At 44.5% G+C, this 26,969-nt stretch overlaps 1 protein-coding gene across 2 annotated transcripts in view; it reads right to left on the reverse strand.

The window, feature by feature from the left end:
* Positions 1 to 26,969, reverse strand: part of smtnb (smoothelin b) — a 50,251-nt gene that overhangs the window by 7,962 nt on the left and 15,320 nt on the right. Inside the window, exons 2-10 of one of the 2 annotated variants that reach the window (XM_085475461.1) lie at positions 22,386 to 22,543; positions 20,858 to 20,936; positions 20,693 to 20,771; positions 19,572 to 19,645; positions 14,184 to 14,280; positions 9,426 to 10,090; positions 8,393 to 8,444; positions 7,084 to 7,683; positions 5,675 to 5,748 (exon numbers count right to left, since the gene is read on the reverse strand). In XM_085475461.1, the coding sequence (XP_085331587.1) occupies positions 5,675 to 5,748; positions 7,084 to 7,683; positions 8,393 to 8,444; positions 9,426 to 10,090; positions 14,184 to 14,280; positions 19,572 to 19,645; positions 20,693 to 20,771; positions 20,858 to 20,936; positions 22,386 to 22,543 (1,878 nt within the window). Of the gene's footprint in view, positions 1 to 5,674; positions 5,749 to 7,083; positions 7,684 to 8,392; positions 8,445 to 9,425; positions 10,094 to 14,183; positions 14,281 to 19,571; positions 19,646 to 20,692; positions 20,772 to 20,857; positions 20,937 to 22,385; positions 22,544 to 26,969 lie in introns of both variants that reach the window. The other variant, XM_085475460.1, reaches the window with a different exon arrangement.

Consider the following 26,969-nt stretch of genomic DNA (forward strand, 5'->3'; position numbering starts at 1 on the left):
CTGCTTTGACCAGTTCCAGGTGAAAAAGTATAAATAGAAAAAATGGCAAAATAAGCTGAAACTGGGCAAAGACATACAGAAACACGATCAGATAAGATCACCCCTCATTATCACATCGGTCTGCTGAAAGGATTACCACTTAATGGAAACCAGTCACCTTGACTTAAAGTAGTTGACTGGCGGTCCCAGCTGCCTCCACAAGATTAGACTCTTCATGGTTCAATAACTGAATCTCATGCTGCAAATTTAAAATATCCCTGGAAAGGTTACAAGTGCACACACAGAGGGTATGTTACACAGTTGCAAAAGCAAACAAGCCTCAAGATGAGGACCACATCTAATCAGAGCCTTTCAGTCTTTTCTAACCTGACGTCTTGCTACTAGGCTCCTTTCTGAAAAACACTGTGCCACACGAGTTAAAAACGCCTTCAGTGGCTTTGCGGGACCTGCTTTCCTTCCTTGCATTTTCTTTCTAACTCGTGATTCCAACTTTATAAATGAAAAGGAACAAAAAGCAGAAGAAAGACTTCAAACGTTCAATTCTATCTTCATGTGCCTGCCAAAGTGAGCACGGCACACAATCTGCAGATGGCAAACTAAAAGGCTGCTGCTAAATGTAATCATCCTTCCCTCCGCCGGGAAGTGCATCCACTCAACAGAACACTTGCAGGCATCCATGAATGCGAGCCGGGACACAATTAGAGACGCATGGTGTTACAGCACAGAAATACCTCTGTGACAGACTGCGGTGGAGTCCTTCACATAAACACAATCTGTCAGAATCTGTGGCAGCTGAGACGGTCAGCTGAGACGGTCAAGCTTACTGAGAGATTTGAAAGAGGTGACCAGAGTATGTGGTTTGAACACGGGATCGCTGCTGCGGCACATAAAATTAATGGTCTGCGGATCCGCAGGTATTGGCAACACTGGCACAAAAAGACAGTCCCATTCTTCAAGTGGCTTATCTGAATTAAAGGGATCATGATCAGAATCATTAACAGAGCAGTACCATGCTGTTGCAGAGAGAAATGTTTGCCATCAGAGAGGGAGCAGAGAGGGAGCGGCACGTAGCAAAGGTTGGCGGGTGAGGGGCCGGTGAAGGTGCGTTTGTCCTGGGAGACAGAGAGACTGAGTGCTGGATGGGCGTTAGAGGCTCCTGGGGTACACTTAACTGACTATGCAGGAGACGGTGTGCTTGGGTTTCCTGAGGTGCACTGGAAAGAGAGTGTTGGGGAGTGCAGCTGGAAGCATCCTGGAGTTTTTCAGACCCAGTCTCTTGCATGCAGGATGGAGCACCACCGGATGAAGTTTTGCTTTTATTAGAAATTAAACTGGAGCAGTCTTTGCTGTAAAGTTCATGCAGTGATGGATCAGGTAGCCCCATCACCTGACACAGGGCCTCAACTTGCCTCATCAGCCTTTCCTGCTGAATCCTCAGTCTCAGGTTCTCCTCCTGCAACCTGGACATTGTCTCAGCCAGAGGAGCCACCTCAGCCGCAGCCTCATCCAGCCGGGCATCCACTCGCTTCCCAAAGGCTTGCAGGTCACTGTGGATCTCCCCCACGGCACAGCGCAATGTTGCCTCAAATTTCTTCACACCAAATTGCTCCTCTTCATCCTCAGCTTCATCCTGAGCAAGCAGGTCCCCAATTACTTCTTCGAGGCCAGACTCAGCACAAGCACTGTCTGGGCTTCCCAAAGCCTTAGGAGACTGAGAGGCTGGGAGGAAGTCCAGGTTCACTCCAGGCATGGCCAGACAAACTTTAACTCACACTGGCCAATGTCCTCTTTGCTGAAATACCCACAAGTTTCCAAAAAGTTTATCCTGAGGTGTCAGATCAGGGCTGTGTCCTATGCCTCAGTGAGAATAGAAGTGTCCTCTCAGAAAACAATGCATGACCTTTATACCCCCAGCAAATCCCCCCCTGCAACCAATGAGTATGCAGGGAATCCTGTTTCCCAGGCAGCCCACACCTACTCATTTCTAGGTGCCCTGGGCGTGTATATTTATCTCCTGCCCCGCTGTTATTCCACTGAGCTGGTTAGATCTGGGGCACTGGGGGAGGTGGAATTGTAGTGACCACAAGTCAGGAAACTCACACCTCCCAGTTCAACTTTCCTTTTATCTAAAGCACGTCCTTCACACCTCCACTGGCAGGCAGCAGGCATTTAGATGTGGCTCTAGGCCTGGGCTGAGGTGAAAAAGTTGCACACTGGTTGTACACCTCCTTTACTAAAGGCTTTCTAACAAAATACAACCTGATTAATCAGCTCAGCCATTTTGCATGATTACCATTCAAGATATAGCTCCAGATTTGGGAAGAGGGCAAAGAATTTAGGTCCATGAGAAAACCAGACATGCTGTGGATATGAAGTAAAGCCCTGTTTTCAGAGCTCTGGGCAAGGATGTTAGGAAGGACAGCAATTCAAAAATTTCGTTCAAGGGTAAAGTCAAATCAGCCAGTGCTGATGTCAAGTACTTCTGTGTTAAATTAAAACTTCTTAAGATGAAGTTACTCAAAGGCGTTTTGCTGCACCACAGTACAGAAATCAAATAGTACTGTGCATACTGCATCTATGAACACAGTGTGAACAGAAGCATTTCATGATAAATATGTGATCATTGATGACAAACATAAAGACGTAAAGTAAAGTGCATCAATCTAGGATTAAAATGAGGACTGGAACTGGGGAGAAATTTGACAAAGTGCAACAGTCGCTGGAATTTAAAGATAAGCAAATGAGAATGACGTGGGCTCGAAGAGTGAATACAAATGCTTAGCGGCAGCAGGAACAATAGCCCAACCCATGGAGGACATCGCTCTACTCTATTAATTAAGTACATCCCCAGCCTTTACCCTCCGGTCTGTGAACCAAGCTTAAATCTGTGACACACATGAACCGGTTGTGTACCCAGCATGCGTCATGGATCGACAGCATGCTAACAATAGAGTTTTCATCCCTCTGTGTGACAGCGAGACAATCTGCCACTGACTTTGAGCCTAGACGTCCACGTTCATGCGGCAGCACCACCAGCGTGACCGAGAGCTTTGAAATAATCTCTGCGACTTTTGGAAAGGCCAACTGTCCTGTCATCGCCATGGTTATAAAGCTAAGGCATCATTTGTACTTGTGTTCAAGGCCAGCGATCAGCATGGACAGACAGCGGACAAAACAGGCAGGAGCAGCTGCGATCACTTAGAGCAGAAGCCAACATTAATTAGCCACCACCTAAAATGAACTCTCATTGTAATGAAACACTGCGAGCACTTAGCCGAAATAAAAAACTACAAGTCACTCAGTATTTGGACTTTTTCATTGTTATTTGATCTTAACCGGTCTCTCAAATGGCTCCTGATTTAAAAGTGATCGTCTAGAAAAGAAAAGCCGATGCTATCAGCGTCTTTTATTGGGATAGAAATAAATTGCAAGTGCTCAGGTTAGACCACCAAAGTGAAGGCCAGACCACCCAAACAGATCACAGTTTCATCTCAAAACCACTCTGGTCAATTAACATCACTAAACAGGAAGAGTTTATTCAAACGCATGCCATCCTGTGCACTCTCTTATAGTCACTAATGTGAAAAGGGTATGTGGGTAAGCTTCTTTAAGGTCAATCCTCCTGACATGTCACCTTCTCTCTCTCTTACACACACACACACACACACACACACACACACACACACACACACACACAAGCTAAACCAGAGAAAGTCAGGCAACAGGTGGTCTCTGCATCTGCCTGAACCAACCCACCAACCTCTGAGCTCAGCTTAACCAACGGTGTCTGTTGTTTTTCTCAGTCTCATTAGCGTGGTGACTGAGGCTTAGTCTTCGATGGTGAGCAGAAGCTGTTGAAATATCAGCAGCAGCCTTAATGCAGCTCTGCGCTTTCTCACTGAAGGTGTTTACGTTAAACTTATACAACTACGACGCAGCTGTCTGGATGTTGTAAACCACTGCCTGCTGCTGCCAGCATGCAGTCATACCTGTGCTGTGTCGCTGGAGCCCATTGCTGATCCACCAACCTCAACAGTTACAGATAGCACAGTTGTTGTCTGGTAACTGTTTAGAAGTAATCCTATGCACAGCTGCACTTAAAGACATTACCTGCATGCTAGGATAAACCTCACATCTTGCAGAAGATTTATCTTCTTCATGCAAAAATCTGTCTTTTATAAGAAAGCTGTTATGCTAAAGGAGGGTCCACAGGCACAGCCTTGTGGACCCTCTTCCCAGCCCTAATTAACCTACTCTCAAATCTCATAATCAGATTACCACTGCGCTCAACACACGGGGGGAGGGGGGACACAAAGCCATTAAAGAGTAAACAGAACAGTGTTTGTTGTGCCTTTCCTCTCTCAATCACCCACTCTCCATTAACTAGGATGCTTCCTTTCATGGTAGAGTGAAGGATTTAAGAAATGGGGCAAATGGGAGTTTATCTGTTCTCCCAGACCTCAGAGGTTATAGTTTGGTCATTTCTGACTGCTGTAACTTTCCAATCCTATGGAAAGACCAATCCACCCAATCAGTGCAGTGTGTGCACATGCAGCACTGTGCAAATGATCCACACCTCATTTCTTTATGTTTTGCTAGGAAAATGGGCGCAGTGCAGCTTTGGCACACACTAGATTGATCAGCTGACGGGGCAGACGTATCTCTCAGGTCCCGTGTCAGGTTTTTCCTGGATTCTTTCCAATTTTGTAAGGGAATGACTTTCAGATAGTGCTGTAGTGGGGGTTTAGGTCCAAGACTTCCAGTTTTCTCCTCCACTTGTTCAGTTTTCTCAGTTTTTTTAAGAGATAAGATAAGAGAGACACTGTACACCAGGATGAGATAGTCCAAGTTTTCAGCTAATAGCACTTTTGGAGTCATGCTGATAAAAAAAATATATAATTTGATATCCGTCAAACTGTGTTATCTTTGGCATTTTTCATAAAGAAATGTTCTTTGCTAAGTTGTCTAGATACAACACAGGTTGATCCCTTGAGTTATATGTTGTTTCATGCTTGAACGACTCATAGGTCACCGTTAACTGGCTTAAAAAGCAAAAAAAATGTTCATTTGAATGTTTACAAGGCCTTATAATTAGTGAAAAAGTAGCCAATGTCCAGGGAAAACTTTAAAAAATCTCTAGAAAGCCTGAAGAAATAGGTTTTCTAAAAATTACAAAAAGGAAATGAGGGATAGTTCAAGACTTTTGCACAGCACTGAAGGTGTATTTAGGAAACATTTCCTGGATAATTTTCAGCGTGCATGACCTACAGAGAAAAACGGGAATACCCAGAACACCTCCCTCCCTCCCTCTTTCTCTCTCTCTCTCCTTCTCTCTTTCATATACCCTACAAGGGCAGATGTGACTGGCTCTGTGTTTGATAAACACTGTTCTTCCCTCCTCTCCCTCCTTTTCTTACACATGGTGTCCTTCACTCCCCTGGCTCTCTAGCTTTTCAGACCTTATAGGTGATTGTTGTGACAGAAACTCAGCAGAAACCGTGCAATTTAACTGGGTCCGCTGGAAATAAAACAGAAGATGAAAAAAAGCTCAAACTATAAATTAATAGCAGATCTTATCAAGCCTGTTACACGAGCTTGATAAGATCTGTCAGGTTTATGTGTAGCCACAATTTTGTGACCATTTGTCAAAACCATTTTGTAAGGCAGTTTGTACCTTGATGGAGGGTCCAGAGGAGAAGCTGGAGGAAGAGATCTTAAATGGTGTGGCTCTTAGGCCGAGGGTCAACTCTGAAACAGAGAAACAAAGATTTGAGAAATGTAAGACCTTAAGCTGGTGTGAAAACAAACACACACCACTACAGTGTCATACACAGCACACAAGTCTAATGACTGAAGATAGCACCACCTTTAACATAAGCACTTTCTTCACTGGCCTGGTGTGCACATTTCTATGTGACCCGCTTCCACCCACATCCAGACACGCACACATGAAAGCTATATCATAAAATACAGGACTGATGCAAACCAGCAAAGCTCGGTCTACATTTAAGAGAGTTTGCAGTGCTTTTGCAGGAAACTGGAGACACATTAACAGGCTGCTGTTACTCAGAGCAGGACAGGCAGGATTCCAAAAAAGGAGCCTAAAAACATTAAAGCGAACATGACATGAAAAAGAGCCGTGCGAGGCTCGTGACAGAGCGCAGCGCGGCTCTCGGAGTACGAGGGAGCTGTAAGTGGTGAGCGGGCTGGAATCGCACGTGTTCAGACTGAGTTTAAAATAAACTGTTTGGGTTTTAGATGCCGGTCGCTGAGAAGAGCTGAAGCTTTAGACATCTTTGTTTGGACAGACTGTAACAGCAGCCGTAGCGCTCGCGCTTCTGTAAAGCGCTGAGTTGATGCCAGACATGTTTTTCTATCATGCAGATAATTCGTCTCTGTTACATCACGACATACTGTCCTGAGTGTACTATCAAGATGTTGAGCCACATTCAAAGTGAATGTGTTCCCTCTCTGATGGCATTTTTTCTCTCATTTTAAAATTCACACTCAAACCACTGACTGTAAAAAGTAAGTGTGTTGCAGACAATAACTACAGAATATGACACACAAAGGCCTGTACTGTATGGGCGGGCAGGCTAATTCATTTGCACTGTAACAATATTCCCATTGAGTTTCGTCTGAGACAACCAGTTGCTGTTTCTCTTGTCCAAGTTTGTTCTCTTCTGTTGACCCCACAGCTCCGTACTCCCGACATGCCCACGCTCTAACAAATACCATTCAGTGCGACCGCGCCGTTTATACACTCAGCTCTAACATCTATCCCCACTCATCCATGTGCTTCTTCAGATGCACAAAACCCCCCTTGACATTATCCCACTTGTGACATTATTCCTTCAATCTGAGTACTCCTTGTAGCGGCTGATATTAATGCTGACATTTGGAAGAAAAGACATATAGTCCATTAGAAATAACGTGGGCTGCAGCTTGGCAACCTTAATGAGTCCAAACAAAAACACTAGTGTGTGGTAGCTCAGAGTAAAATCTCTACACTACACTATGTCAACCATCGCTGCTCCTGGTGACCATTTAAGGACGTAGTGAGCTCCGGGTTGATGCTCCTACCTTGCCTTTGCCCCACCAGGGCATTGGGAGTGATGCGTGGGGTCATGTGGGTGATGGGTATAATGTTGCCTCTACTGGTGGTTGATGAGGAGGAAGTGGTGGTGCGTCCATCCTTGATCTCAATGGTGAGGAAGGTCTTCATGTCTGGGTCTGCCTCTCCCTGGGTGACCTTTTCTCCAGCTGCTATCCCTGGGGTCCCGTCTTCCTTTGACTTATCAGAGGCGTGCGCATCTTTTTGAGCTGGATGTCCCATCCCACCCATGGAGCTCTGCGATTGGTCAGCTGAAGACAGAGACTTGTTAGCCACGCCTCTTGGCTGAGGCACGACCTGACTCACGGATGCAGATGCAGAGCCCACACGTGACCGTGCTGGCCTGTCTTCAGATGTGCTGAGGGATGCTGCTGAGTGTGTAAACAGCTCGGTAGCTCTGGAGACATTTGCATGGCCAGTGCTGCTGGAGAAGGAACCATTCCTCAAAGGAGTTTTCTTTAAAGATGAGACATTTGAACTCTGTTCAAGTTCTGCAAACTTGCGCATTCGATCACGAACAGAGGTGGTGCGACTTAACTGCTCCGATATAACAGCTTTCTTCTCGGGTGCTGTGAAGACAGAATGAAAGAGGGGAGTTTAAATCAAAGAAAGAGACAGCTCCGTACAGGAGAGATAAGTAACCAGGATCTCCTCCACTGCCCAGGCTGAATTTAGCACCGTTACAACTTATTGCTCTTGTAATCCCCCTCCTTCACCTCAAAAACTTTCTACAAATCCTATTCCTCTTTTCTTTCCTCATTTTTAGCCTTTGTTCCAGCCCCATGTTTTACTTGACTTAACTTGTGCTTCACCCTCTCATTGTTCCTATATTTTTGGACTTTTCAGGGAATGTTTCTCTCACTTAGAGGTGATATGTACAACGCTCATGGTTTGGGATATCTAAGGATTAGAGTAGATGATATTTACTGGGGTCATACTTACAAAGATGAAACAAGATGTGACACTTAAGAGGAAAACAAAATTATAGCACAGCTTGTAGGACATGACATGACATGAGATCTAGGAGAGAGCGCTGAAGATATGGTGCATTAACAAAATGCTCCCTTCCCAGCCGTCCATTCCTTTATGGTCAACCTAACAGCCCCTACATAATTCTCAGAACTGATCTAGCAATAATTTCAATGAGAATTTCTCCAGATATATTCAAGAAAATGTAAAGATGAATGTTTAAAGGTTTTCCTTGATAAGTATCTTAAAAAGATGATCTAGCTTGATATTGACAGGCTTTCTACTTATACATCAGAGCAGGGATCTTACCAGAATCCCTCGTTTTGCCATAAGAGCGGGACAGGTCACTGCCCACAGTTATCTAAACACGGGAAAAAACAAAAACACGACAGAACAATTAGTACAGGAAGAAGAGGAGAGCAGAGGTCAACGGGCAGAGCGAAAAATACACATTCATGAGGACTACATGGGCGGCTCCGGGGACTCCTGACCTACACAGTCCTAAATACAGAATCGACTGGTGGTGTTTTCATTATGTAACATTGTACTCGGCATGAAGATGTGAGCATCTGTTCTTTTTTTGGCACTGTGGCCACGACGGATCCCAGAGTGTTTACATTACTGCGAGGAGCCTGAGGATCAGCTTGTATAGCACGGGGAACAATAAAAAAAAGTTTGGGGCCAGTCTTGAGTAAACACATTAAGCGAAGCGACACGATGGCGTCATGGTCACCGTAGCCCCCCTCCCGCTCCATGTGAAGATCTTGCTTTTAACAGTTTAACAGAGTCAGTGCAGAAAAACAGAGAGAGAGGGAATGTTTGGCCTTTAACGCTGTGTACTCCTCTCTGACACCAGGTGAGGCCGAAGCGCCGCTGAGGTGAAACAGAGACAAGTCAGGTGCACAGTTTGTTTGTGTAACCAAGTAACAAAAGTCAAACAACATCCAGCGGGAGTTCGAAGTGGAGTGTTTATGGATGCCGATGTGACCTGGGTGTCACTGAACAATGAAGTGTCGGCTTTCGTGTCAAGAATAATGACGTGGAAGGAAAGAAAAAAGGAGCGCTCGGACGGTTTGTGCGCTTCAGTTTGGCTACGCAGCTCAGCACCCCACTCTAGTGGCGCAGTCACGATATACGGCGTGTGTCGCTCAGTGTTCAGCGGGCTCAAAGAGACAGACAGCTGACAAATACACCACAAAGCATTCATGTAAGACTCCAGGACAGCCTGAGTACAAGACAGAGTAGCTTAAAAAGGTGCAAAAACATGGATTACTTAATTTAAGTTGTTAATTCATGAATATGACTGAATCCTGAAGCACACACACACACACACACACTCCACCTTTTGCCTCTGGATGTCAGTTTTCCCGCTGAGCAGGCCATTTACGGGATCTCTCCGAGATAAAACCGCCCCATCAGGCTCCTCCTGGTTAGACTCAGCTTGGGTGCCGGCTGAACCTCGGCTTCTGCTGTCAGTTTCTGAATCTGTGCTGCAAGTCGATTCACTCCCGGCTACCTCCGCCTCCTCCGATGGCGCCCGCTCCCCTGAGGACATGCTCGCACTCTGATCAGATGTGCCAGAGACCGTCCGCTTCCTTGACAACAGGCCGATGCTGTCTGAAGTCTCGGAGCCCAGACGGGGTCTGACGCATGAATCCGAGACATCTGAGCCCACTCTCTGTCTGGCACAGGACTGGGAGTTGATGCTTCTGTCTGATGCCCCGGAGTTCAGCCGACCACGCTGGGAGGAACTCTGGCTCTTGTCTGAGGCTCCAGAGTCCAGCCGGGCTCTGTAAGCTGAGCCCAGACCTTTCTCTGAGGCCACAGAATCCAGATTGGGCTTGGAAAGCATCGAGGCTGCGCTAAGATCGGAGGAGTCTGACCTCTGACAGTGAGACATAACCAGGTCGGCCTCCTTGGTCACAGCTTCTCGCTGAGGCTGGATCAACAGAGGTCCATCATCCTTTACCAGGTGATCCAGAACCAACACCATCCCTGAGTTGGAACCTGCTATAAAAAACACAAATGAAATATATGAAGTAACTTTCTGTACCATTCAAGTTTTCTCTTCTGTAAAAACACATTTTCATGTTACCTAGATTCTTCTTGTATTACTAGTACACTAGAGGGCAATGGAAGAAGTAGATGGGTATGTTGGAGACTTAAATGAAATCTTTCCACAACACTGGGGCCCCAGAAAGGCCAGGCTAGAAAATACACTCAGGATCACAGGGCAGGCATGTGGAGACATGAAGGGATGTAGACATTTCCTCCAGACTGGCCTCAAGTTCCTGAGTGAGATTTGCAACTGGGCCGGTGAATGTGCGTCAAGTAGGAAGAAGGCTTTCCACGAGTGTGGAAAGCGATCATGTGGCACAGTTATATCTGGGACACGATTAAAAAAAAGGAGTCAGGGAGAGAGTGGGTTAAAAAGAGAGACGAACAGGAAACCACACTCCAAACATCACAGCCCTGCCCGCATCCCCCCCCCTGCGACAAGCATCTACCTCCAACACCCCACCATGCTGCTATATGAATATCTGAGGTTATGCACACACACCGCAGATAAGAAAAACAGAGAAAACCAAGATGTGTATCCACTTCCTACAGCACATGTACAAAGAAAGACCTAAAAACACTTCTGACTGACCTTAGTTTGCACCAGCTTGGCAACCAAATGGAGTTCACCAAGTATGCATGTCTGTCATTTACTAACCAAATCAAAGAGGGACTCCAGTCTGACCGGAGGCAGCCGACAGTCTCTTTCAACTTTCGAGCAGATGTAATCACGGCTGAGCATTCACAGCTTCACCAAGCATAGCTGACCTTTATCGGCTCATTACTGCTTTGTAGATTCTGCACAATAAGTTTATTAATAATAGTTTATCGCTTTTAAAGCAATTTCCCAAAATAATCCTGTGAATTGTTTCAGATATGAGAGAAGCTAAAAATGGCAGCAAGCTGTTGATTAAACAGACCGAATGCTTATGTAATACAGCCTGAATAGAAAACGTGATCGGGACACACAATTAGGACAATAATGGTCCGCTACACAGTAGTGTCTATAGCTCGCAATGCACTCAACCAAAGCTCAATTACTGGTCTTTAATAAGTGTAATAACCGAGGTGAGAGCCAGCACACACACGCACACACACACACACACACACACAGCTGCTCTCCAGCAAACTCACGTTATTGTTCACGTCGTTGCCGTTGGGAAGCTGTCGTATCTATTGTGTGGCCATTTCTGGGAAAATCCCCACTGCTACTGCATAATGAGAGGCTTGCATTTTTTTTATATATATTTCAAAATAGCAACAAAACGCTACAGCCTTCTGCCAGTATATATACGGAGCACAAACAAAGGACAACCAAGAGCTTTCTTTATACTGCTTTGACAGTGAAGCAATGACCCCAGAGGAAGCCTGCCCAGTATTTGTGCTGGCTGTGAAGGGGTCAACACGAGTTCGTTTCAGCTGCTCATGAGCAGTTCCATGGTTTAATCAAACCTTAAATTTGTTGTAACAGGCTGGGCACAGGCTTCTGTAGCAAGGTGATGAAGGCAACAGTTAGCCCTGTTAGCCACAAAGTATTTTAAAAGAAGTTGTTATATTAGATGTAAACACAATATTAACCCCATTGTAGATTTGGAGCCATGCCAGCAGCTCTGGACTTTCATTATTAGTATTTTTTATTCAATTTGACAACTCATACAATACACAGTAATACAATATGATTTGATATTTTACTCAAATCTACAAGTTTAACCTCACCGTGGTGAAAAAAAAAGGAAAAAGAAAAGAAACAGTCTGGATTACTAGAGTCTGAATGATTCATCCTCAGGAACAATGAATGTCTGTCCGTGCATGTAGTTGCTGTTGAAACTTTTCAGTGGCAACCAAATGGAAGAGCAACACTGACAGAGAGGTTAAAAAACAACAAAAACGTACGTAATCTTTCAATGATCTGACCTGTGGTGGGATTAAGCAACTTGTTTTTAGAGCTAGTACACGCTTGTGCTACGGTACTGCGGGGTCTGTGTTATTAGGTGGTTGCTAGGAACCGTGATTAGGTCATATCACGCATCATTAAAGCTTTGTGGATATAAATGAGATGTTATTGTTGCAAAATGAGATGATGCTTTCATAATTTGTTACTTTTTTTTTTCTTTTCTTTTTTTCTTTTTTGTTGCGTTGGCAGGTGGTTGCCAGGCAACATAATAAGATCTAATATAGGGGGCCTAAGATATACCTGTGTGCCAATATTGGTTGCTCAGCTTGTGATTGTGTATAGAGATTTCATGTGTTATAGCAATATTTGCACTGGTGCTGTGACACTATGGTTAATCAGCGATTTGTTGGTTTAGACCAAAGACTATAGCGAATGACAGGGGACTTGTACTTATACTAATAGCTAGACAAATCACCTGGCCACTTGTGCCTTTGAGCATGTCCATTCTTTCTAATGATCAGCAGCGAGGAATTCACTTGTTTGCAAACAAAATCCGTGAAACTGTGTGTGTACTGTATACAGACCACAAAATCCTGAGGAGTTAGTGGTCTCAGCTGTTAGCTTCACGTACTATTGAATAGCAAATGACGCTCTTTTTGCAAATTATGACCCAAATAGAGTCAAAAGGATAATATTTTTGTGCAAAACCTTTAGATTAATAAGTTACTGTATGGGGATCACTTTCTCAGTCTGAACTACCCCTATCCCACATCACCTCCAAAACGATCAGCTCAAAGCTTTAAAATTGCATAAGATACGTTCAAAGGAACTCGCTCTCCCCTGAGAACTTAAAGCATTGAGAAACTCTTGAAATCATAACCTTACCGGTATAGTGACACATGGTCACTGACGTAAGCATGTAAATATAAGCTTCTTCTTTGTATGTGAAACGCGGAATTATGCGTTTATGCTCAGGGCTTAAGACGACCACACCTTCAGGAACCACATGCCCACCCTGCCTACACTGTATTACACCAACCACAAATGTCCCATGTCTTTGTTGATCCATTTTAAAAAAGCTCCCTTTCCTCTTTACATTTCTATGGTGGTCTTTTTTTTTAATTGACCCTAGCTTCACCCTGGCTTAAATTGTAAGGCACAGCTAAATGCAGAACAGTGGGGAGTTTCACGGCCACGTAAAGGAGGCTTCAGTTCTGTTCTGGTATCAGCTTTATTTAGCAGAGGTGTGGTTGCTGGGTTTCCCTCTGTTGCTTCCCAGAACCCCATCACCAACCCCTCATCCATGTGAAGGACACCAAGAGCCAAGCCCATGGCTGACCAGGCCACACAGAATGACATTATGACTATGAGCCTTGGGCCAACCTCCAGTTAGCCAAATGTGTGCTGAAATCAGCTAAGGATGGCCAAAGTTAAATTTGGTCTTAAGTTATACAAAGTGGATGTTATACGTGGTCATTGGGATAAAAAAAAAAAAAAAAAGTAAAAATGACAAAAAACACAAACAGGCTTGCAACAAGACTTCAATCACTTTTACACGTTTTACAAGCTGCTCGTGTTAGCTCTGCAAGTGTTGCTGCAAATGTAGCACACTTGTTTCCTCTTAAAGGCATGAACTGACATTACTTTATTGATGGCTGGACTGACAGAGTGGCTAATGAAATTACTTTACACTTAAAAAAAGAAAAAGTAAAGGACGTGTAGCCAAAGAGATTTAGTCGTGGCTGTGAGTTACCCCAAACACTTAATAAAGTTAGATGAAGGAGCATAAAAAGGCTGAACTAACATGACCTCCCGACGACCACCTCATGAGGAGAATGGCTCCTTTGGCCAACTATTTTAACAGGCGCTCCAGAGGAAAAGGCATCAAGAGAGGCGTATGCATTTACACATACGTGTAACAGAGGTGACCAGTGTTGGTTTTGTGTTGATATTGCCTGACTAAACTTGACCTTTAGGGCATGTTTACAGTATATACAAACTTCTATATGGCAGTGATCCCTAAGTGTGACAGAAGTAATATCCTGCAAGCGTGAGGTTGTGCAGCTTCTCTTTTTTTCTTATGAAAAACAAACCATAAAACGGTGAAAATTTCCCTCTCTTTTGAAGAGTACTCGCATTCATTCTCACCTATTCTCTGTTGCTCTCTGTTTTGTTGTGTCTGCTGGCTGCTTAACTCCCAGATCTGAGATCGGATACGCTCACTGCGGCTCTCCTTCTCAGTCTCCTGTGAAAAAAAAAGAAGAAAAGAATAACATGTGCTTAGTGATCTTCAATTCAGCTGCAAAAAGCAAAGCTGCACTCAACTGAGCTGAAATTCTCAAAAGGCTCAATGCGTTCAGCCATTGCTCCGAGCAGCAGGCAGCCACTCCTCCGATCAAAACCAGAATGAAAGATCAGTTACTGTCGTAGGTCTGAGGTTAGCTGGTGATCACAACTGTCTTTTGTTTGAGGTCGAGGTCAAATGCTCGAGGCGTTGAGCATGGATGAGCAACACAGCTTGGCCAGCTGGAAAAGTAAGGATGTTTACTTTAGATTGTGTATGGCTGAGAAAGAGAGAGAGGCGCCCTGAGTGGCTAAAAAGCAAACATGTGCATTCACCACCTGGTTTACTGCTATATTAGGCCCATGATTTGACCATCTTTAGATTACCTCAGCACTTTAACCAATGCAGGAGGTCACGGGGAGGAGGCGGCAGCATTTTGGATTGAAGAAAAGAAACAGGAGAGAGAGAACAGAGAGGGAAAGATGTGGATGCCGACACTACTGTTGGGCCTCTGGTGCTTGACCTTGAGCTACTCCACGGGAAAATCAGCTGCACAAATAGGGCTTCTCTGAGCACACACACACACACACACACACACACACACACACACACACACACACACACACACACACACACACACACACACACACACACACACACACTTCAAATCACCAACAAACATACTCTTAACTCAAACGTCTGGAGACTTAAACTTTTCTACTAAAGGGCAAAATTGTCTTGTGTGGAGCTTCAGGTGTTGCTCGTCACTCAGCAGCTCATTTGAAATGATGAATGACATCACAGCGCAAAAATCACTTTAAAAGAGGCATCTGGGTTAAGAATAGCACAACAAATGCTGGGGTGGATCCTGAAAAAACATACAATACATGAAAATATAATACTTAAACCAGATTTACAGCCTACTATTACTGCCAAATGCTCCTTAAACACATTCACTATCTCTCAGGCATGGAAAGAAAGTGCACACACCCAACCGCACAATCAGTTCCCCATGTGTAAACTATGTTATTCAAGACAAAAGGCTGGCCTGGTTGTTAACAGCAGAAGCAGAGTGAAAATCCTACAAATCACACCTTTGGTGTTTTAAATGGAATTTAATCAGTGCAATGTGTGATCCGTGCAGACAGAGGACCAACCACAAAGCCTGCTCCAAGTCAAACACAAGCAAGAGGCAAGAAAGAAACCCGACAGCTTTATGCTCTCTTGACTGTGACCTTCCCCTCCTTGAGCAGATCACAGGAGATAGTGGCTTGAAAGCAGAGGAGAAAATGTGATGAGACGCAGGCAAAAGGTGAATGTGGAAAATGCACAGCTCGGGTTGGGACACATGATTACATTTTGTTGCTAAAATAAGCCAAAAGGGGAGTTGAACTCCTAAATGTGATATTATAACAGTATAAATCTACGTAGCAGGTGCCCTGATGTCACTTTTTCCAGGTTTCCATATGGAGCTAAAAGCAGAGCACAGACTCAGGGGCTCGAGAAAAAGGTTTTCTGAGCTTTTCTAGACAACAATAAATGTCACCTATACACTGCGGCAAGCCACAGAAACATAGCAGAATGCTCCTATAATGAGTCATTAAAGCGTCTGATGGTTTTGCAGGGCACAAACAGTCTCCTGTAATGAAGGCACTACGGTGCACTGAGGCGAGAGATGCTCGCATCCTGAGCGCAGTCACCCAATCAAAGAGTCGCAGGGGGAGATAATTGTGTTCGAGCAACAAACACAATTAAAGAGAACAAGCCTTCCCTCACGTGCTCACCCCCCTCACCCTCCGCTGCTCCTACCGGGCCTCAGACAGACAGCCGTCATTTAAAACTCCCACTAAACCACAGGGAACATATTTCTCACAGACAGCGAGGCTGAGTGAAAAAAAAGGGGAAGATAAAGTGGAAATAGAGATCGAGACCAGAGTACAGGACCTGCTGCCAGCCGCCATGCTATCATTAGCGGCTTCGCTCTGGCCCTGATGGCTGGGACCTGACAGAGGGGAACCAACACCGACACCCTGTCGCTCCAGCCAATTGTCCCATACGGCCTCAAGCGCCTGTTTGTGTCAGACTATAATTGCAAAATCTCAACCTCGTAAACAGAAAAACAACTGTCCTCTCCCGTGACCGCAGCGAGGCGTGGGCCATCTGGACTCCTCTGAACCCTCAACTCCACAAAAAACAACAATGAGAGCTCAGAATGAGACACAAGCACCTCTTTTACCAACCAGCTCACACAAGTGAGCTCAACTGTGGATTAACACGCCGGGTTTTAATCCATAGTTGGATTAAATGACGGGGTTTAACTTCCAGTTTTCCGTGGAAGTTAAATCCATCACTCCACTGGTGAGGTCAGACCCATTTGAGGGTCTTCCATGCCGCTACGTGGAAGAAGAAGAAGAAAAGAAGAAGGAACCTGGCGGCTCACTTTCCATTACGGCAGCCTGAGGAACCACACGCTCGGCTAACCTCCAACAAATGAAATACAATATCTGGAATGAAGCAGGAATCATCTCTGCATCACATATACACTCAGTCTGGAGTGAGGAAACCCGCAGAAGTCGTCAGACCAGAGTCTCATTCCCATTTTTACTTACTGCAGATCAGCACATGCCAGTCTAAGCTTTCCTTCTGGTCTTTTTTAGACTTTTCCTCCTACAGGACGCTTTCACAATTTACCGCTAAGAAGTCTGCTAAACCCTCTCTATTGCACATACTGGGGCTTGTTTTTGACAACTAAGGTTCCTTATTGTAGCAATTTTATGATTAAACAACAAACCAACAAGCAGCCTGTCTGAACTGAACACGCCTAGATAGTAAGTGAACCTGCAAACTTTCAAAGTTTAGTTTAATAAATCCATTTTAAAATCCAGCATTAAATATTACAGTTTCTGTTAAACTTGTTAAACAACACTTTGACTATTTGAATGGATCTTCATGCAAAACGTGAAAACTTTCAGCTGTAGTTAGTCTACCTGTTGGCTAAAATGCGCACCGAGCGATCTAAGTGAGCAATAAACCATTAAGTACACATACCTGAAATGTAAACACAGAGGCAGGCACATCCCATTCTCCGCTCAGAAAGAAATGAGCACAGACTGAGGAGGAAAGATATTTACATGCCTTTTCAGGACAAGGAAAAAAAACAAAAAAAAACAAAGGTTAAGAAAATGAGAGGCGTGTTTAGCCTGCGATAAAATCAGAGTGACATTTACCTTCTCTTCACGCGACTGACTGCCTCTCTCTCTCCCTCTCTATCAGCAGCAACCCTCTTGGAGTCAGGACGTCCGCTATTCTGACGCTCTGCTCCCGCAGCCACATCATACACACCCACGCACAAACATTTACACCACCACAAACACCACACACATACACATATAATACCAAGAAGCCACTCCCTTGACTTCCCCTCCCTCCCATTCTGTCTCCAGAGGGATCTGACCCCCACCACACTCAGACTCACGGACACTTTTACAGGTTAATGGGTTGCCTGGTTGACACATTAACTTCTGACACACTCTGCTCTCGTTTTGACTTCTTTTTTGGGGAGTTGTGCTCTTCAAAAAAACAAAAAACACAATTTAAATATTTTGTGCCTTTATGTGTTGCAATAATCAAAAGGACCCTTTCTGTGTGCTGACATTTTTTTCTGCTACATACATATAATTAAAGTTTCCACGTGGTTACTAGAAAATGGGCAAAAGGAAACTTTAAGTGTACCTCAGCTACCCGCGCATGTGAGCATTAGAAACATTAAATTCTAAATGCGATCGGAATCTAGCATAAATACAGACAAACAGCCGTATTAACCTACTAATTAAACACCTTCGTTCATCATTTTGTATACAGGCAACTTCTTGAGTCCGGGCTCACATACACATACTGCATGCCGCTTGTGCCTGCGTGCTGCTTTTCAGGCCTATCTAAGACCATCTTCAACGGAACAATTGTAAGAGGCTCAAAGAGATCCGACGCTGTGATGTGACTGGAAGGAGCCCTACTGCTGCTGCTGTTGCTGGCTGATGTTTTTTTTGGCCCACATTCCCATTTCAGTACAGACTTTTAAGACTGCCGGGGCACAGCTGGTGGGCCGTCTGTCTGTCCATCCTTCCGAATTCAACCCCCGACCTCCGCATTTTCCCACTCCTCCTCCTCGTCCATCCTCACAATTTCACCAACGTACTGTTCAGCTGTCTTGAAGGAAGTGAGGTAAAATAGGCTTGAGTGATAGGGCATCCTGTTACGCCAACATGCCATCATCACTTCCTAGCTGAGGAGAACACACACACACAGGAATGCAAGCAAAGCACAGGCTCCAGCAGACAATGGGACTGATACTAAAAGCCTTTCATTTCTCCCCCTTTGCATCTCTGTGGTGGGAAAAACAAGTGCTTTTAAATGAAACACCAGAACTCTGATAAGGTGAGTGACTGTATTTTTCCCCTCTTTAAAAGCACAGATATGGGAGGTGGTCTCATCACTCAGGGACTTAGTCTTAAGAGCAGTGGCTGCATACAAAATGAATTTTCCCTATAGAAATCCTATCCACTGGAAAGAGAGCTTTTATCAAGAAACTGATCACTGACAGCGGATAACCTAACGTCTCCTCCTGTAAGGCTCCGCTGCTCAGCCACAAGAGGGCACACCAGCTGTGAGGGACCTCTGAGACAAGGCCGAATACTCCAGCTAAAAGTAGTTGTCCGACAGATGTAACAGAAATCTTAAGAAATCCATACTTTAAAACTTTTTTTTTCTTCAAAAATGAGACAGGCTTTTCAGTTACATGTGTGTGAAATGACAGCACCTGGGAGACTCTCCCTGTCAAAAACAATTTTCCGCCCTCACACCAAAGTCAAAGCACATTTTATCATTTTCCTCGGTTTGGTCGAACCTGAATAGGAATATGTGACAAACACATTCCTCCCTCTGTGGCGCCTCAGGCATGTGTTTTTTTGTTTTGTGTGCAGCTATATTCCCGCTCCGGTAAGTGACTCAAGTCTCATTGTTTGTTGTTTTGTGCATTCTTCACTGCGGCAGCAGAGAAACCTCGGTGGTCACTGCTGCCATGCAACAGAACGTGACACCCGTAAACGGCCCCATGCATAGATGATTTTTGTAAATGGAAGTTGACACCAGACGGTTTACCCGTCAGATATAAGTGAGATGTCAGGACTGCACCAGCACAGCGCTGTGACATTTAATCGTTCTTCTTCCCACTCCAGTAACTCTGCAGTACTCACCCCAGTTCCCATGCTGCTCTGGGACTGCACACCCTCAGGCTCCAAGCCAGAAGTCTTCCCCCTCTCCACGACCACTAACAAACAGGGGCACACAATAGAAATACAGTACAGGAATATTTAGAGCAAAGTAGATACCTTCTCATAATCTCATCTCATGTTAACATTCTGGTCATGTGTGATTTTAAAAGAAGAGGAAACACAGGGGGACACAAGTTAAATTGAAAATGGGTTGCTTTTTTGTGTGCGTGTATCACCCTGTACATACAGCCTCCTACGTGCAGTTCAATGTTCACACGGGCCAGACAGCACTTAGGCATGACAGGAATCCCCTATCTGACCCAGCATCGTAGATCTGCCCTAGTAACTATGGCACTGAGCGCTCACACGTGAACATACTTTATGGCCAAGACAATGATAAGGCCAACTTACTTTTACTTTCACGTTCCACAATGAATAGCTAAGTTCATTTCTTTACCTTTAATTCTAGCACCCTCTTCTGGATGTGCACATGGTGCCTGGATGGCTCTTGAAGTATTGATGTCCAAGTGCTACAATGATGGATGCTGTAGCACATGGAATCAGTGAATGTGCAAGATAACTCTAAGCCAAAAGCGCATGCACGAGACTATGCAAACGGCTTGATTTTTAGGCAGTTTTTCAGCCTAGTTAGTGCCGTTGCCTCACAGCAAGAAGGTCCTGGGTTCAAATCCACCATCTGGCCGAGGTCTTTCTATGTGCATGTGTTTGCATGTTCTCCCTGTCTATTGTTGCACCAAGGCCCAGTATGAGAGAACCAGGGATTATTTCATAACAATGTAATAATTTTCATCTGTAAATGAGCAATAATTAGTCCATCTCTGGAATTTCTTCCTCTCTGCATCCTCATCAAACCAATTTACATCTTTTGCAACAAACCGCAAACATCTGAAGACTTGAAATTCTGACATATTTCCCTCTGGTGCATTTCTCTCTAATTACACTGGTGCAAATTATAGCTTGGTTAAACTGTTTGAGATGCCACCGTAGCATGAAGACTGCAACACCCTAATTTGATTTGTCATTATAAGACAAGATGTTTCTGATTCCGCTCCGTCAGACAAGTGTTACTGGATCCCACTCACCCTGCTGCTGCTCCTCTTGAACTTGCCGAATGGCCGCTCGGATCATTCTCCTCTCCTTGAACTCGCTGGCTGCGTTGAGCTATGAGCAAACACACGCAAAAGCTCAGTGAAACTACAAAGTGATGTGAGACGTTAGCATTACTGATATTACGATACGATATTCACCATTTGCTGAAGCTCGTCGATGTCCCGGATTGATTGCAGTTTCTGTTTCAGCCCATCCAAGTTCTCGTTGGATTCTGACCTGAGAAAGAAACGCAAAGACATTTTAATGGATCTTCAACTAGTCCCCACTCACCATGAAACAAACTAGAAAGCCTAATAGTTTAAAATATCAGACTGTAAAACTTTGGCTCCTCTGACTCTAATCTGAAGCCCATATATTACAGGCAGCTGAAGGTAATTTGAAAGATAAAGGACGGTTTTCTTGGCAGAGAGAAAACCCAGAGGGAACACTCCCAAATCGAGCATGGAAGAAGTGATATTACGACATGACAGATTTGACAGCCAATGACATTCCCCCCCACCCCTAAAAAAAAAGCTGCATTTATTTTCCCTTTTTCAGCCTCATATTCTCCATTTCACTCCTTGCTTTTATGGTGGTTTCTATTACTCACATACTCATTATCCTCGCTTCTCTCCGCTCTTTGGCATTAAAAAGATGCGCAGCAATGCCGGAGTGGAATACTTCACATTCCACCACTGTGAGGCACGGGACAATGGCCTTTCCTCCTACTCTATTTCTATCCCACTTTCAGATGGGTTTCTGTGTCCTGGCATATGAATACGTGCATGCATGTGCAAAAGCATGCTTTCTTTAGCAGCTTCACTGAGGCACCTCCTGTGTTATTGTAACGCAAGTCATTCGAGAGCAGCACTGAATGGAAACAATCAGGGCCCCGTCACCACTCTTATATTAGGATTCGGCGATGGAGGAGGAGAGTAGCGGCTGATTCTGTGCGTCTGCTTCTTATCCAATAATGTCACTTCTTCCCTTTACTCCAGAACAGATGATGGGATTGTGGTGCAGTCTTGAACTTTAATGAAAACCTATAAAATATGTCGCAGATCACGTGGAACTTGGGATTTTTCTCAAATCATCCACACTTTGAGTTCCTGCTTGATTCTTGTTCCTTATTGTCTTTATTTAGCAAACGATTCGACCTTTTTCCCCCCTTTTGTCATCTGAAAGAAACTTGTTTCAATTTTGCTGTAAATTTGTTTGCTTTTCATTTTTAATTCTCTAGTCGGTCATTACTGGAGAGATTTCAAGAGATAATATTTTAATTTTACTCGGGTTTACCAGAATCTGTGCTATGTTTATGGCAACATAAAGTGATTCAAATAAGTAACCCATTAGTCCACGCTGCTTAGCTGGACGACAGGTGCTGGAAAGTCTCTGAAAGGTAAATAATCAAACAGACTGCGATAGCTGATCTACGTTAATGTGACACATGACGGTGTGGGATATTTGAAAGTGAAAGTATTTATTGTAAAACAGCCACACTAGGTGGAAATTTTAGGGATGGGAAACTTTACTGTTGCAGTTTTCTCTCTCCTGTGATTTGCTAACTTGACTTTTCCAGAGCTTTCCCAGTGGAGTTGAAGATTGTTTTTTCAGCATTTCCAGTTCACCTGGCCTAGTAAACTGTCATCAGCACAGACATCTGTGTGTCTGTGTGTGCAGCTTCACCTGTGCTGGTTCTCCTTGTCCTCCTGCTGATTGAGGCGTGTGGGTCGAAATCTCTTGCTAGCCAGAGCTGCCTCCATGTCCTCAATCTCCCTCCTCCTCAGCTCCCGGATGGCTGAACGGATGCAGCGCCTCTCGTCCAGATCCACAGTTCCATCCAGCTGCAGACACCATAATAAAAGACAAACAGAATAAAGTGCATGAAGGATGGAGGCTGCACAGAGCGGCAAACATTTGGCTTGCAAAGTTTAGTCTTACGTTTGCATATCTGCACATATTCACAAGTAAATACAGCGCAGAGGCTTGCTCACATTTCAGGAAATGGCCACATAGTTACATGAGAGTCTGCAGGTAAAGAGTCACAGACCTGCTGACAGTGTAAGTACAAGGTGGCGAGCAGCACTGAGCGTAACACGTAACAAAAGTAACACATTACTGCGATCACATTTTATTTCACCAGTAATGCAGTAATGTGACGTTATAGTACTAAATTTGGTAATTACATTATAGTTACAATATGTTGTTACTTTTGGTCTCAGTAATTAATCCCAGCTCTCTCACACACACACACACACACACACACACACGAGAGACAGCGTATCCAATAAAGTTTGGGACTCAACTCAGCGATTTTTAATTATGCGAGCCTAATTGCGATTAGGTGTGACTGCGATTAGGATAATAAATGGTGTAAATGGTGTTGAGGAATGTGTTGGAAGAGCTAGAGAATTAATTGGAGAGATTTGGGATTTTTTCCATGCATTGCAGATAACTTTGGATGACACCGTTATCATTTGCTCATGCAGGCATGGTTGGCATGTAGGATAAGCTTTTCACGCAACCTTCAGCTGTTTGAAAAAATACAAATCTGGAATCATTGAACTCCAGCTCCAAGTATGTGCGCGTACTCAGTAGTATAATTAGCTTTCCCACCGATCTCATGGCTTGGTCAGACTATAGTTTGTGGTGACAAAGGTCATGGATGTATCCCTGGTAGGGCTGAGAGAGTACTGTGTACTGTGGCTCAGGAAGTGGAGTGGGTTATCTACTAATCAGAAGGTCGTTTGTTCGATCCCTGGCTCCTCTAGTTATTCTAGTTATCCTTTGGCAAAATACTGAACCCTGACTTCAGTGTGTTTTTTTTTCCAACAAGAAAAAAAATGCTTAGATGCTTCAGATGCTCCATTTAGACATTTTGAGAGTTCAAATAGAGTAGAAGTTCCCATCCATGCACTGCTGGCTTACTTTCGAACATGTAGTAAAGAGTTATAGGGTCAGTAGGGTGATGGGCGCTTTAGAGATTTGCGATGACAAGTGATCAGAGTTCACTAATGTGACGAGACAGAGCGCAGGATTAGAAATTGGCCTGGCAACAGCTGGTGCTCAGCACTAAGGATGAGAAGTGTGTTTGTCTCCCCGGGTCAACACACTACTGTGGTGTCTTACCCTGTCTCGCTGAATGGCAGCCAGACTGCAGCGGGACCCAGAAAAGTTGAATGGCCCACTTAAAACACTGAGTGAGCCATTTCATCGCTCTGAGTGGCTGTTACTTAAAAGGCACATCTTTTCCTCGAGCCAAAGAGGACTAATTAAGGTGTTCAAGTGTATATAAAAGCACACCTGCAGACAGAAACACCACTTCAACAAGACAGGCGCCTTCGTGTCAGCAACAGCCGTGAGCGCAGGGTAGAGAGAGCCCTCTCCTGTCAAACGGGAGATAAATCTCTCTTTTTAAAACAAAAAAACAAAAAAAACACAACAGCAGGAACCTGTCAACACACGCAGAGAGGAACAGCTCCTCTGGCAGGCTTTTCTTATGAATCTCATGCTCACACACTTTAAGGTTTCCCGCTGCACCGGTTAAAACCTGCAGTGTTGTGACTCAAACCTGTGTGTGCCAACTGCCTTCTTCTGAAGGGAGCTGGATGTGGTTGTTAAGCTAAGCCCCACATGCTGATGGCTTGAAAAAGGGGGTTGATGTAGCCCCACTGCTAGGCCCATGGGAGGAAGAGGAGGAGGAGGCACTTCTCACAAGAGATGAAGAGGTCCAGTGGTTTTTGAGGTTTCACAAAATATGCAGCCCAAGCTACTCCGGCTCACAGGGGCTCTTTCTTTATGCTGCAATTTGTGTAAATTCAATGTGCTGAGCTGACTGAAAAGAAAGGGTAAGAAGAGAAAGTGCTCATAAACAGCTGGAAAGAAAGGATATGAGAAAGCAGGAGATGGATAATAGGTTATAGTAAAGAAATGGAGCGTTAGGATGACAAAGAAAAACGAAGGAGAAACTAGACCTGTGCATGACTAAAAATGGGCAGATGAGAGCTGGGTGGGAAACAGTCAGTCCTCGCAAAGGTCATTCCTCACATTCCTACTGACTCACAAGAGAAAAAGAAGGCAGCGAAATACAGCAATCAGGCACTGGGTTTGTTTCTAGCCCAGCACAGAGAAACTATGACCTGGTGAGACAATGGCTGGTTTCTGATTGTGAAGCAGGAAAACGAGATCACATTCGCTCATCACTGGCCAGTGTGTCCTTCACACGCCCGTGTTACACTAACTCAAACACTCTCCCTCGAGTCATCCCTTACCACACTGCCGGGCTCTGCGCTGAGCGAGTGTCAGGATGTGATGGTACAGCCAGTACTCTTTTCACCAAGTATCAGGGCTAACTAATTTATTTATTCATGATTTAGAGCAGCACAGCTTCAACCCTCAATTCAAAGACAGTAATGTGTGCCTAGCATTCTCTAGCAGGCTCCAATTCAGCTTAAACTTAAAACAAAAATCATGAGAAATGATTAAACAGTGTGGAGAGAATCAGAGCATGTGACTTAAATGGAGGAATTAAAGTCATTAAGAGCAGACTCGAGCACTTCGACTTGACCTGCTCTAAAAACAACTTCAAATAGTAACGTCTAACATGTACAGGGGGTTTAAACGGACCAATCAGCAGACAGATGGCTGCTGGATTGGTTGCAACATTTATTTGTTGAATTCAACTGGCCAGTGCCGCCAAAGACTGTAACCCACTTTCTCCCTTTACATATCTGCACTTCCTCGCACAGGAAAGAAATGAGCGGGCTTAACCCAGACTAATAAAACACACCTTACACCTGGATGCCTGCCAAACAAAACAGAATAACGGTCAAAGAAGCAGAGACGGAAACATGCGCTTGGGTAGTAACAGAGTCCAGTTGGCGCCTCGTGACAGCGGCCTTGACAAAGAGTGAGCTGTGTCATGAGAGCGGAGAAGGGGAAAAATATCCCTCTGGTTACACGCTGACAGCATCTCACACCAGTGACCGTCCCTGCAGGCATTTTTCAAACCAGACCACAAACCTCTGGCTCACCAACTGTCACTGTGGCTCCAAACAGCGACACAGTGACCCAGAAAGAGGCCGTTACACCCAGACAGAAAACGTTGCTCGTGCCTCTAACAAGACGCATGACTCAGAAATCGCACATGACGACGTCGTCACACACGCAGAGTACATTTTTACAGAAAATGATGCAGTCACTGAGACATCAGCGCCAGATATCAGCACCTTTAATGACTGCAGACAGTCATGCTGCAGTCTGGTCTGCTGTGCTGAAAGACCTTCAAGGAAAATGCCGCCACACCTGTCAGCCTCACCTGACTCAGCCGGTGAGATCCAGGAGGAAGGAGGTGGATATGAGAGGGTGATGAGAGAACAATCCTTGCTGGGAGACAGGTATTAGAGACATTACGCCATGATATTTGTGAGGAAACAAGGAGAGAGGAGGCGAATGACAAAAGAAAGTTGCTTCACAAGGGAGTTGGTAAAAACTTGCACTTGAAGGGTGCTTTGAGTCACTTCCTGCCAAGCAGCAGCTTTCTATGGAGTCAAAACCTCAAACCTCCAAAAGACATCCGACTGAAGCAGCTCAATCAATCACAGCCAATTAGAGAGCTCCTACGGTTTACCAGTAATCCCAACCAGCTGACGACATGCTCCTGAGGACAGGAGCACCCTCTGAAGTCATCTGGTACACATGAGAGACACAGGTTTCAATAGGACTATGTTTCGGGAGGCCAATTTAATTTTAATTTGCCCGATATAGAAACTGCACCAGATGTGGTTAAAAAGGTGGGGATTTAAGGTAGTCACAATATTGGCATCAACTACATCATAAAAACTGCCCTCTGTGGGTCTTGTGCTGTCAAAACAGCTTAGGCTAGGGGAGGTGCTGTCCCACACACTCAGATTTGGTTGGCTCAAGTGGAGGCAACTTTTCTAAAACTTGAAGATGTTACCAGACAGAGTAGCTTGTGACATCTTGTCTAGTGACATCAGTTTTAATATGTAAAACTTTTTAAAAAATTAGCCAAAAAAAAACCAAACCTTTATCTTCTGTTTTTGCTTATACTTATACTTATATATACTTACTTATACTGTTTATTAACTGAGAGTGTTACATTCAAATGCCAAACATATTAGATAGGTTTGTTAGATATGTCAAAATGAACTCCTAGCATAGTCCCACACAAAGACAGGTTACTCTTTGTCCTGCATTTAATGTGCTGGAGTCTTTTCACCGTAGTTGTAGCCTGTCAATCATGGACCC

This window comes from Copadichromis virginalis, linkage group LG12 (assembly GCF_057382275.1).
Source record: "Copadichromis virginalis isolate Kocher_CV1m ecotype Utaka linkage group LG12, C_Virginalis_male_GT1.1, whole genome shotgun sequence".
Taxonomy (NCBI): Eukaryota; Metazoa; Chordata; class Actinopteri; order Cichliformes; family Cichlidae; genus Copadichromis; species Copadichromis virginalis.